Below are 11030 nucleotides of genomic sequence, written 5' to 3' on the forward strand. Positions count from 1 at the left end.
AACCACAAATGCTAAGTGACTATCCAAATTTTATAATTCTGCTTCAAAGGCCAAAACTTGTTCTGCTAGTTCTAATTGACCGCTCCACCGGTAATATGTGGACCGGTCAAATGCTAAGTGACTATCCAAAATTTTATAATTCTGCTTCAATAGCCAAAACTTGTTCTGCTAGTTCTAATTGTCTTTGTCTCCCCACCTTCCTACCAAACAAAAAAATTATAGAGATTGGAAACTTTTATGAAGTCTATAGTAATACAAGTTATAAAAGGTGTTAACACTATCAAGTGTACAGATTACAAATGCAAAGCTACCGGTTCGACTAAAGCAAAGACCATCCAACGCAACCTACTAATACTGTTACTCATCTTTTAAAAGTGTCAGCCATCAAACTAAACCTAAACCAACTCTAGCTCCTGCAAATCCCAGAAGCATAACCCAGTTCTTTCTCTTCTCTCTTTTTGCTAAAACCGAACTAAACCGAACGTTATGACAATGTGGAGCCTGTCAGAGGAGACCCACATGTGGTATCTCTCTAGAAACATTTAGATCTACCATTTTGGTCTTGTCTCGATTCTCCTTCAAGCTCTTTGCGATCCATATCGCGGTTTCTCTGGGAGACACCTTTCCTGGACCAAAAGGCTTAAGCAATACATTGAGTTCATCATATCTCCCTTCTTGTAACAATCTGGCACTAAACTCAAGCAACCCCTCCAAAGCATCAGCCCGTTGACGATACGATGATGGGTCAAACCGACATCTTCTTGAACTAGAGGATGTGGTGTGGCTTGATGCACCAGCTGTTGCATTCTGATCAGATGATGATGACCCGTCGCTTATGTTATCTACCATGTTGAGTTGGATTCCCTGCCACGTCGTATGAGTTTGAACTGTGCATTTGTCTTTTGTTATAGAGCGGTCTGAGACAGAGGAGCTTTTAGACGATGTTTTCCTTTGCATGGGAGTAAAGAAGATGTCTTGTTCATATGGAGCTAATGGAAAAATGGCAATCTTATCAACTTGTGGCTCATTAATGGAATATTCTGGAGACTTGACATTCTGCAAGATCCCAACTATTGGGTTGTAAGCTGCAACTTCTTGGTTTGTAGCTCTTTTCGTGAGTGGTAGAGAAGTCCGGCGAGCTGATGGAATTATCTTGCTGGTGGTACCACCACCTGAAACCGGATGCTGAATACCGCGCAAAAGGCAACCATGGTCATTAGTGTCTAAGGTATTAGTTCTACAAGACAATGCATAGATCACTAACAAAAAGGAGTATTACCAAGTGGTCGGATCTCCGTCCAGTTTCCATGATTCTTCTGGATGTCACTGAAGATTTTGCAAGAGGATACTTTGAGACCTTACATGCACTTGAAGAAACTTGCTTACATATCAATGTTCCTTTACTGCTGCTCTCAATCGATAAATCTGAAATTCTGCGACTAATACATTTAATAGAAGATGCAGTGTCTTCTTCAGCTTCTGGATTCAGAGCTCTGTCATTCCAGAGAGACCTATGTTGTCGTTCTCCAAAGGCTGGACAAGTGACAGCTGGTTCAGAAAAATGAGCTTTCTTCATAATCCTCTTGGAACTCGGCAACTCAGGCGGTAATGTTTTGCGTCTAAGATTATTGAGCCTAAGCTTGACATCCAGAACATAAGGCTGAAGATGTGGATGTCTAAGTAAATCTGAGGCCTGTGATAGTTTCATACTTGTTAGCAGTTAACAAATATTTCCAATGAAGTAAATCAACTAGCTAGGTAAAGTTATACATACAGATGGCCGAACTTCTGGGTTTTTCCGCAGCATGCTTTTGACGAGACCTCGGCTAAAAACAAGATTCAGAAAATATTACTGTAAACAAACAAAGATATATATGAAGGTACAAGCAAAACAAAACTTACAATGGACCAGAATATTTGGCAGGGAGCGGAGACACAATCGTCTTGTTTATCTTATTAATCAGTGCTTGCATATCCTAACCAAGATAATTAAATAAGTATTAAAAATGAAAATGCATCTAAGATGGATATGTTTCTATTACACAGCAACTTACAAATGCTTTAAATGCCGGCTTAAGATAAGCCATTTCATATATACAGCACCCTGCAGTACGATGGTCATGTGTCCGTGAGTAAATCATCCTAGGATACATAATTTGTGACACATGCAATATTTTTGTTAAGATTTTAGAATGATTTTCTTTATTTCTCACATCAGAAACTGAATCAAAGAACCAACAAGAGTTTAGATCGAGAGAGTAGCTTACTCTACCAAGCCACCATACCCCCAAACCAGCCCAGATCACTTAACACCCCTCACAATCTCTCTGCATCTCGTATTTATAAAAAGACCATCAAGCTAATTGACAAATTTAATCAGATAACACAGCTGGCCCTCACGCTACGATCCAATTCACACTAGACAACTTAGAATGATCTAGTAACAAAAAGAACACAAGACTTGAGAACTCTCTTCAGTCTTCCTTATGGTTTATGAAGACTTCTTAGAAACCTCATGAAAACTAAATTGCAGTAATCTTTTCAGGCTTATGCTTGAAACTTTAGTAATTCAAGAGATAGATTACTGCTTCCTTATGTAGCAAATAAGGGAACTTAACAATCCACTACTACATGCAATAAAAACGTACCTAAAGACCAAATGTCAGATTTGGAACCATAAGGTATATCAGCTAAAAGCTCAGGGCACATATAGCTGGGAGTCCCGACAACCTGACATTCATAGGACAAATAATCTTAGAAAAGACTTAAAGGAAACACGGTGCATGGTAGATATGCACTCATATGATAGAGTAACTATAAAACTCACAGAGGATGTGAGATCGTCGGATGTTAGAATCTTGGCTAACCCAAAATCACCTGTAACGGCAAATAATCAGGTTGATATTCTATTCTTTCAGAAGAAGAGTCGACAAGAAAACAGAAAGATAAGCTCACCAAGGCGTATATCTTGCTCTTTGGTCAAGAATATGTTAGAACACTGGACAAAAATACAAAACATTAGCATATAGGAAGTATCATCTTTAAGCTTTGGATTGTCTAGTCAGCAACATGATTGATACCTTGACATCACGATGAAGAATATGGTTAGAATGTAAGTACTCAAGGCCCATCAGGAGCTGAACAAGCCACTTGCACAGTTTCTGAAAGAAAAAGGCACAAAATAGGATGATAACTATACCAAATCAAAGTTCATGAAAAAAGCACTGAGAAAAGAAATGCACACCTCTTCCTGAAAATGCACACCATTGGATTTCTTGATAGCTTGTGCCCTGTAACATAAGAAGAATATGAGGCTGCGTCACCATCTATATAGTGAAGCCAAAATGACAGAATCTACGTAAAAAAAAAAGCTGAACCACAGAAAACTAACATGTCTCCTCCTTCACAATAACCTATGACAATGCACACATAGCAAGCCTAAGAGAAAGAATACAAAATCCTTATTAGCTCAAAAGGTGTGGAATGATATATACTTTTGTTCAAGTCATAAGGTATGCCTTACCTTTTCCACCCAAGAGTCTTTGTATTCCACGATAAATGGATGACGCATTTTCGAGATAAGCTCCATCTACTCAAAGAAATGAAACTAAGATCAAACCATAGAAAAAAGCTTATCATACAGAGAGTATATAGAAGAACACCAACCTCTTGATGTGCAGATCGTCTGGTCCTTTGAGTTTGCCGGGCAAGACGGATCTTTTTCAATACATATCTAATGAAAACCAATACATGACATCAAAAATTTAAAACTTTCTTGAAGTAAAACAATAAGAGGCAGCAAAAGAAGATAGCATGTCTCACTTTTTCTTCTCATGCTTATGTCTCACTAAAAGAGCTGACCCAAAAGATCCTTTTCCAATTTGCTCAAGAAACTCATACTGTTCCATTTCTAGCTAGCTTTGTTATTTTCTCACCTGGAAAATACAAATAACAGTGTGATACATCATGATAACATTAGAAAGACGCAAGAATGTAAACCCCAAGTCAAGTTTCTATTTTTGATTAAGCAAATGAAAATAACAAGATATGACTTTAAGTTACATTAGAAAAGAGATTAACTTTAAGGCCAAAGAATCAAATACTTATTCCACAAAACCATTTGTTCAACTAAACAAGCTGTTACTCCGAAGAAATCATTACATTCTATGAAAATAATAATCTAATTGCATCCACTTAGAAGCAAAAATAATGTAATTAGCATCAAATTAAAAAGACCCTAGAGAGCAAAACAGAGAAATTACAGAGGTAGACAGAACAAACAAAACCTAGAACGCAACAAGACAGAGCAAACAATGAAACAATCTATGAAGAAGAATACTGACCCAAGAAATCAGAGAAAAAGATCTGATGGCGAGAGTTTAAGAGTTTAAGGAAAGAAGAAAGATACTTGCGAGAGTGATTAGTGGGGACGAAGATGACAAATTTGGTAGAGAGATAGTGGACAAGTGAAAGAAATTTAGATCCATTAATGGTGGCTTTGTGATGTCACAAAACTCTTATATATTCCATCACTTTAATAATATCTATAAATTCTATATTGTTTATATATATTTATATAGATTTTAATCATTAGAATATGTAATATGTTATAAGCTTTTGAGACAGTTTACATCGGATTTTAAGCAACCAATTACAAATAAACATCTTATTAATTAACATTTTTTTTTATCACATAAATTAACATTTTTAGATTTTAATATGTTCTGTATTAAGATATTTATGAAAATAAACATATATATATATATATATATATCTTTTTTAACTAAGTTTATTACAAAAAAAGAAGTCTAAGTTCTTGAAGTTGGTATCTTTGGAATTGGATATCTAATACATTTTAAGAGCATCTCCATCAGTAGTCTCTTACATAGTTTCTCATTAACTAAAAAGTATAAAATAATAATAAAAATAGAAGAGAGATATGAGAGAGATTGAGAATAGTTTCTCTGCAAAGAAAGTAATAATCGAGAAACTATCTGTATATGTGTGTGTTTATAATTGAACAGAAACTACATTAACTTTTAAAGTATCTTACCAATGAAGATGGCCTAAAGCAGTATCTAATGGTTTGTAATTAATTACTAGCCTTGGAGTGCCTCTTTCAATTTCAGAGTTTTTATTTACATAAAAAGCAGCATAAGACCATGGTGATATTCATTTGTATTGGACTTAGTATTGCTCATTGAGCTTGGTAATGGACTTTGACCGACAAAAAGAAAAAGAATTTCTGACTCATTTCAAATGGAGGTCGGTACTTATAATAAACCGGTTTGAGGCATAAACCGATTGCAAAACCATACTTTATCCTAAAATCCACCGGAAAAAAAATCTCCCTCCAAATATATTTTCTCCACACTATCTTTGTCGTCTTCTTCCCCAAATGTTCTTCATCGCTCACCACATAAACCCTAGCGATCGATTTCTCCAGAAATCAACCAACAATCGTTCATGGCGTCTTCTTCCACCTTTCTGGAATTAACTCCATTTCAATGGAATCAACCTCTCCCATACACACAACGACCCCATCATCGTACTGTTCTTCTCTACTCCAAACCTCAAAGGAGATCAAATTCGATTCGTCTCCAAATCTCCGTCAAATACAAGCAATCAACATCTTCTTCAGATCCAGATTTGAGATCCAATTTCAATCCATTTGAACAAATCGCGATTCAGGTCAAAAAAGCGTTAGATTCGTTGAAGAAACCTGCTATAGCTGCGGTTTTACTTGGTTTGCTTTTGTTCTATGATCCTAATTCGGCTTTAGCTGCGTCTGGTGGTAGAATTGGTGGTAATTCCTTCTCGTCGAGGTCTCGGAGCTCTTCTTCTTCTTCTTCGCAATCGTATTCTGTGCCGAGAACATCGAATCCGAGCTTTTCGTACTCTGCTAGGACCGCTCCGTACTATGGACCGTCACCTTTCGGTGGGGGTTTTGTGGGCCCGGCGGTTGGTTTTGGGTTTGGTGGTTTTTCGAGCTTCTCCTTGATTTTGGTTGGTTTCGCTGCGTTTGTTTTGGTCTCTGGATTCCTCTCAGATCGGTCACAGGATGATAGCATTTTAACAGATACTCAGAAAACTAGCGTCATTAAGCTACAGGTTTAGCTACAGTTTCTCCATAGCTTAGCTTTGTTATATACTACGAATGCTATTGATTCATTGGAATAGCTAAGCATATGATAAGAACATGAGATTGAGACTGTGCTCTTATAGAACTATGGAAGTTATGATTTTTCCGTAGCTTTGTTATATTCAAGGAATGGTATTTGTTCATTGGTATAGTTACGTATGGTCAGAACATGAGATTGAGAATTTGCTTTCTGTTTTAGGTGGGGTTGCTTGGTTTGGGGAGGACACTACAACAAGATTTTAATCGTCTTGCTGAAAGTTCGGATACATCCACACCGGAGGGTCTGAGCTATGTTTTAACCGGTAACTTATTCTTTGATGTATCTTATTTGTATTACTCCATTATATATGAACAATGTTAAGACGTTTTCTTTTGTTTTAGAAAGATGTTGTGTGTGTTTCTGCAGCTTTGGTTGTATTAGTTGTGACACTATTTTGTTTTGTGTGGTTTTACCGAATGTGTTCTTGAACTCCAATAGAATGAAAACCTGTGAGATAGGGCCAACAATTAGAAATAGCAAATTTAGAGCTAGTTGGATAGCTTTAGCATATAATATTTGTTATATTTGGTGAAAAATGTTGATCTGACTTGCATTACGGATGATTTTTCTATCATGAGTCAACATGCTTAATCTACGTAAAAGCTTAAGGATTCAGGTAGCTAGTTTCATGATAAATGCTAAAGTAAAAACTACAGCTTTAAGGTTTCACGTTCAATATTGTGTGTTCTCAGTTTAGAATGTTCCGGAACTACATATTTCTCTCCCTAACCTGTTTGCTTTCGCTTCATTAATACCTCTCGTTTTCCTGTGATATATGTGGTTTTAATGTTTTTCCTGCCACTCATTTTTCTGTTTCTTACAGAGGCAACATTAGCTTTGCTGAGACACCCTGATTACTGCATCTCTTGTTATTCATCAGTAAGTATACTGGTTCTTTCATAAATGATTTGCGTGCTTATTCACCATTTAAGCCTGGTTCATTACCTTGGCTAGTAAATTCTAGGGTCATTCAGTAATCATGGATGCAGAGAAGAACCTAACCACTCTGCTTGTATTATTTTCTTTCAGGTGGATGTGAAGCCGAGTATAGAAAAGGGAGAGAAGCGATTTAATCAACTCTCCATTGAAGAACGAGGAAAATTTGATGAGGAGACACTTGTTAACGTGAATAGCATAAAGAGACAAAGCTCGAAGATTCGGAAAGCTAGCGGTTTCAGCAATGAATATATTGTGGTAAACTTATTAAAACTCTCAATTGAATGTATACATAAACTTGTAACGATAGGTTGTTGTTCTTTGGTTTTGGTAACCGTTTAACAGAAAAGTGTTGTACATGTTCAGGTAACCATCTTGATGGCTGCAGAGGGTATACATAAACTGCCACCAATAAACGGAACTACAGATCTGAAGGAAGCCTTACTGAAACTCGGGTCAATACCAAGAAACAAAATAATGGTAAGAGATTCTGTACCCGTAAGTTACATATTCATGGGAAAGGTTTAGTCTAGTAAATGAAAGATGTAAAACAAAAATGTTGCAGGCAGTAGAAGTACTATGGACACCGCAGAACGAAGCCGACGCATTGTCAGAAAGGGAACTACTTGAAGATTACCCACTTTTGAGGCCTTTGTAAATCATTGTGATAATACCAAATAGAACCAATCTCTTGTTAGACGGTACAGTTTCTTACTCTGTAAAGTGTAAAACACACCATAACTTTGTTTTTATACCACAAACCTCTATGACCGGTTACCTAAACCGGAAATGAAGGCAATTAAGAATCAAATTTGATACCATTAATGATGCATTTAGTATTTGTGAAATCAAAAACTTTTGTCTAACTTAAAAACTTTGTAATATCATCAATATTTCGTAAGGAAATAAAAATTCATTGTTATACTCAACATGTAAAATCATTTTAACTAACTACACAAAATCTTCTAAAAAAAAATAGGTGTATATGCAAACTAAAACTGTAAATGTGAAGACATTTACATAGTTATCAGAAAATTAACATTAAAATCATATAATTTTCAAGCTTAAAAATAAAATCAACAAGAAAAAACAAAAAACAAAACCAAAAAAAAAAAACTCATAATTTTAAAAGGTAGCTTATATTCTCTGTGGCAAAACATGCACGCAACATATTACTACGTTATCGAATCTTGTAGCATCATTTAACCAAACATCAAAGAAAAACAAAAAAATTCAAAGAGACTTTTTCCAAATTCAGATCTCAAAACACGAATTCGAGAATTCTACGATGATCGAAACAGTAATCACAAGCAAAACTCTAATCGGATTCCTTTCCGATACAAAATCATTCGAATCCATAACCAACGACTATTTCCAGATTCTAGATCTAGACAAAAACGGAATGTTGTCTCCATCGGAGCTTCGTCAAGGTCTCAACAATGTGGTAGCTGTGGAATCTGAGGTCGCTCCTGGAGACGAGACCGATAACGTGTACAATGCGATTTTCGAGAGATTCGGTGAAGATTTGGTTCCAAAAAATTTTAGGGATTTGATTGCAGAGATTTTGACGGCGATGGCGAGAGGTATCGGAAACTCGCCGGTGATTATGGTTGTGCATAATGATGGATTGATTATGAAAGCTGTTCTTCATGAATCTAAACAAGGCAAGTGATGAGATTTTTTAAAGCATTTAGAGCTTTTTATTTTTCTTTTGGGAAAATTTGATTTATAATTTGGTTATGTTTGAATTTTATATACATGAATTAATGTTGTTAATTGATAATGATTACATTGTAATTTCTTCGATTTTTACTTCTTTTTTTACTTGGGATGAATTAAACTCGAGATCGTTTGAATTTTCTCGAAATTTTATATTTCAATTCTATTGTAATTTTCGAAAGTTTTACCATTGAAAAAATAGTATAGATGTGATTCACACTACCAAACCATTCATGCTGAAGTTGATTCCATGCTATGGGCAATAGAATTTATAATCTCGATAGGTGTTACGAGTTGCTCTTTTGCTTTCGACCGTGAAGATCTTATCTCTATTGAAAAACTTTCAGTGTAGCCAACATTTGTAGTTGAGATGACGACATTTGGTTCCCTTGTATGTTTTTTTCCCTCTTCTAGTATTAATTTTCTTTCTCGTCGTTTTAATGTGCGGATCGATTGCCTTGGAAAAAGACATGAGATCGCAATAGGTTTTTTTCCCATGTAAGCACGTCGGTTCCTGAATGACTCTCTCTCTCTCTAGAAGAGAGTCTCGTTCCGACTACTTCATAGAAATTATGTTAAGCGGAAAAGAACCATTCATTTGCAATATTTTGAAATTTCAAAAATCTCTCGTAATTTAAAAAATAAAAATCAATCTTTTATTGAGAATAAAACCATTAATCCAAAATATGAATCAAATGCATAAGAAAATGATGAATTGAGTAATTAACACCAATAAAAAGTAAAAGCGCCTAGATCTAAGAACATCTCAGAGTTTGGCCTTAAAACTGCAATCACTAGCTTTGATGTTGATATTATTGTTCGTTGATAAACTATCAACAACAAGCTTACAACTCCCCAATATCCGAATCTTCTTCATCTTCAGATTTCCGAGTTTGATGGCGACAGGTGCATTCACTTTAAGATCTAACGGTACACGTCCTGTTTGTTGTTGCTGCTGCAATGCCGCCAAGACAGTGTTCCCATATTGCGCTCTTCCCGTTAGAGCCACATTTAGTTTAGTTACATTGCGATGTCCTTGATAAAACCTCGGTATAGGGCCTTCACATAGCTTTGTCTTGTCGTACCACACACCGATATGACCTCCTTTCTCGTAATAAATCCCAATCTTTTCGTTGGGATTACGAGCTGTGATCTCGACTTTAAACTCCGCGGAAAGAGAGAGGTCTAGATTGATTCCAAGGTTGGTAACTCGTAAACTGTTGACTTCGTAACTCGGGAGTTTAGGGTGGAAAACAAAGTATACAACCGCAACCGCAATTGCTAACGCGATCAATGCAATGACTAGAAGGCTTAACACCCAACAAAAGATTTTGCAGCACATATTTCGATTCTTACTAGGAATAACAGGAGGCGGAATCGGCCGTTGAACCGGAAGCAAGACTGTCTTTCCGGGAGCTGGTGTTGTTGTCTTCGTCTTGTTGGCTTCCATTTGAAGAACCGGGTGAATTTTTTGTTGATCTCCCATGGATCTACAACTTTGTATTTAGTAATACTAATGCACCAACATGTATTATATGTACTTTATTTTATATCAAAGTTTTGTCTTGTGAAGTTGTTTCCATGCATGACTTTTACCAACATCTTACCTTCCTCACCTATAACGTTGAATTAATCAGAATATATTAGAAAGACTAGAGGTTGTTCAACAGTTACAGTAATCTTTTTGTATTTAATTCGATAATAAAACAAAAACAATAAATCATTCGGTATATTGGTTTAGTTAGGATGACGACTTTGGCAACATTCCAATGTTTTCAACACATATCTTCTTTTTGTTCATCTCTATGTTCAGCAACAACCCGTATAATCAAATTCTTGAGGAAGAATTTGAAAACTACAATTTTTATGATACATTTCATAACTATCACTAATTTTTTTTTTCAAAAACACCACAAAAGGATTTATAATTTCTTTAAATACATTTTATAGAAAATATTTATAAAGTTATATAAGGTTTTATAAATTGATTCTTGAATGATTTTTTTGTAAGCAATCTCAAAAGAAGAAAGATTCAAACTTATTAAGATAGAAACTAAGAACTTAGATAGATTATTAAAACTTTATGATGCAAGGGTACTGATAGAGAAAATATTACTTCGTTGTCACCAAGAACACTATGATTCGAAATTGATACTCTTATTAAGATGAAGGAAGAGAGTTGTTTTGAGAGGA

General features: G+C 35.6%; 4 protein-coding genes across 8 annotated transcripts; 2 read left to right on the forward strand and 2 right to left on the reverse strand.

Moving 5' to 3' along the window:
• Window positions 1-220: 220 nt before the first annotated feature.
• Window positions 221-4526, reverse strand: NEK1 (NIMA-related serine/threonine kinase 1). Of its 5 annotated transcripts, none has more exons than NM_104329.5 (15): window positions 4344-4526; window positions 3823-3935; window positions 3667-3733; window positions 3524-3589; window positions 3392-3438; window positions 3245-3290; window positions 3081-3161; window positions 2956-2998; window positions 2828-2877; window positions 2649-2730; window positions 2055-2104; window positions 1903-1976; window positions 1775-1826; window positions 1280-1693; window positions 221-1185 (listed from the first exon to the last, which is right to left on the reverse strand). In NM_104329.5, the coding sequence occupies exons 2-15, from the start codon at window positions 3906-3908 to the stop codon at window positions 505-507; spliced, it is 1839 nt and encodes a 612-aa protein (NP_175853.1). In that variant the 5' UTR covers window positions 3909-3935; window positions 4344-4526; the 3' UTR covers window positions 221-504. The 5 variants fall into 5 exon arrangements, with proteins under 5 accessions (NP_175853.1, NP_001185224.1, NP_001185225.1 ...); NM_001198295.1 differs by having other exon boundaries at window positions 4409-4495; NM_001198296.1 differs by lacking the exon at window positions 4344-4526 and adding an exon at window positions 4263-4284.
• Window positions 4527-5294: 768 nt separating this feature from the next.
• On the forward strand, window positions 5295-8025 carry AT1G54520 (myelin-associated oligodendrocyte basic protein). Its single transcript, NM_104330.4, has 6 exons — window positions 5295-6111; window positions 6342-6444; window positions 7006-7061; window positions 7212-7376; window positions 7485-7598; window positions 7684-8025. The coding sequence occupies exons 1-6, from the start codon at window positions 5467-5469 to the stop codon at window positions 7774-7776; spliced, it is 1176 nt and encodes a 391-aa protein (NP_564660.1). The 5' UTR covers window positions 5295-5466; the 3' UTR covers window positions 7777-8025.
• Window positions 8026-8214: 189 nt separating this feature from the next.
• Window positions 8215-9019, forward strand: AT1G54530 (Calcium-binding EF hand family protein). The gene has a single exon (NM_104331.2). It carries the CDS (start codon window positions 8407-8409, stop codon window positions 8788-8790), a length of 384 nt encoding a protein of 127 aa, NP_175855.1. The 5' UTR covers window positions 8215-8406; the 3' UTR covers window positions 8791-9019.
• Window positions 9020-9454: 435 nt separating this feature from the next.
• AT1G54540 (Late embryogenesis abundant (LEA) hydroxyproline-rich glycoprotein family) lies at window positions 9455-10413 on the reverse strand. Its single transcript, NM_104332.3, has one exon. It carries the CDS (start codon window positions 10321-10323, stop codon window positions 9604-9606), a length of 720 nt encoding a protein of 239 aa, NP_175856.1. The 5' UTR covers window positions 10324-10413; the 3' UTR covers window positions 9455-9603.
• Between the last annotated feature and the right edge of the window lie 617 nt (window positions 10414-11030).

This window comes from Arabidopsis thaliana, assembly GCF_000001735.4.
Source record: "Arabidopsis thaliana chromosome 1 sequence".
In the NCBI taxonomy this organism is placed as follows: domain Eukaryota; kingdom Viridiplantae; phylum Streptophyta; class Magnoliopsida; order Brassicales; family Brassicaceae; genus Arabidopsis; species Arabidopsis thaliana.

Bases quoted from the DNA above. Each gene is read 5' to 3' on its own strand.
- NEK1 (NM_104329.5), bottom strand. From the start codon at position 3,908: ATGGAACAGTATGAGTTTCTTGAGCAAATTGGAAAAGGATCTTTTGGG. The intron at 1,977-2,054 runs GTAAGTTGCTGT...TATCTTGGTTAG, and splicing joins AGCCGGCATTTAAAGCATTT to GATATGCAAGCACTGATTAA. The intron at 1,827-1,902 runs GTAAGTTTTGTT...TCTTGTTTTTAG, and splicing joins GCCAAATATTCTGGTCCATT to CCGAGGTCTCGTCAAAAGCA.
- AT1G54520 (NM_104330.4), top strand. From the start codon at position 5,467: ATGGCGTCTTCTTCCACCTTTCTGGAATTAACTCCATTTCAATGGAAT. The intron at 7,062-7,211 runs GTAAGTATACTG...ATTTTCTTTCAG, and splicing joins GCATCTCTTGTTATTCATCA to GTGGATGTGAAGCCGAGTAT. The intron at 7,377-7,484 runs GTAAACTTATTA...GTACATGTTCAG, and splicing joins TCAGCAATGAATATATTGTG to GTAACCATCTTGATGGCTGC.
- AT1G54530 (NM_104331.2), top strand. From the start codon at position 8,407: ATGATCGAAACAGTAATCACAAGCAAAACTCTAATCGGATTCCTTTCC.
- AT1G54540 (NM_104332.3), bottom strand. From the start codon at position 10,323: ATGGGAGATCAACAAAAAATTCACCCGGTTCTTCAAATGGAAGCCAAC.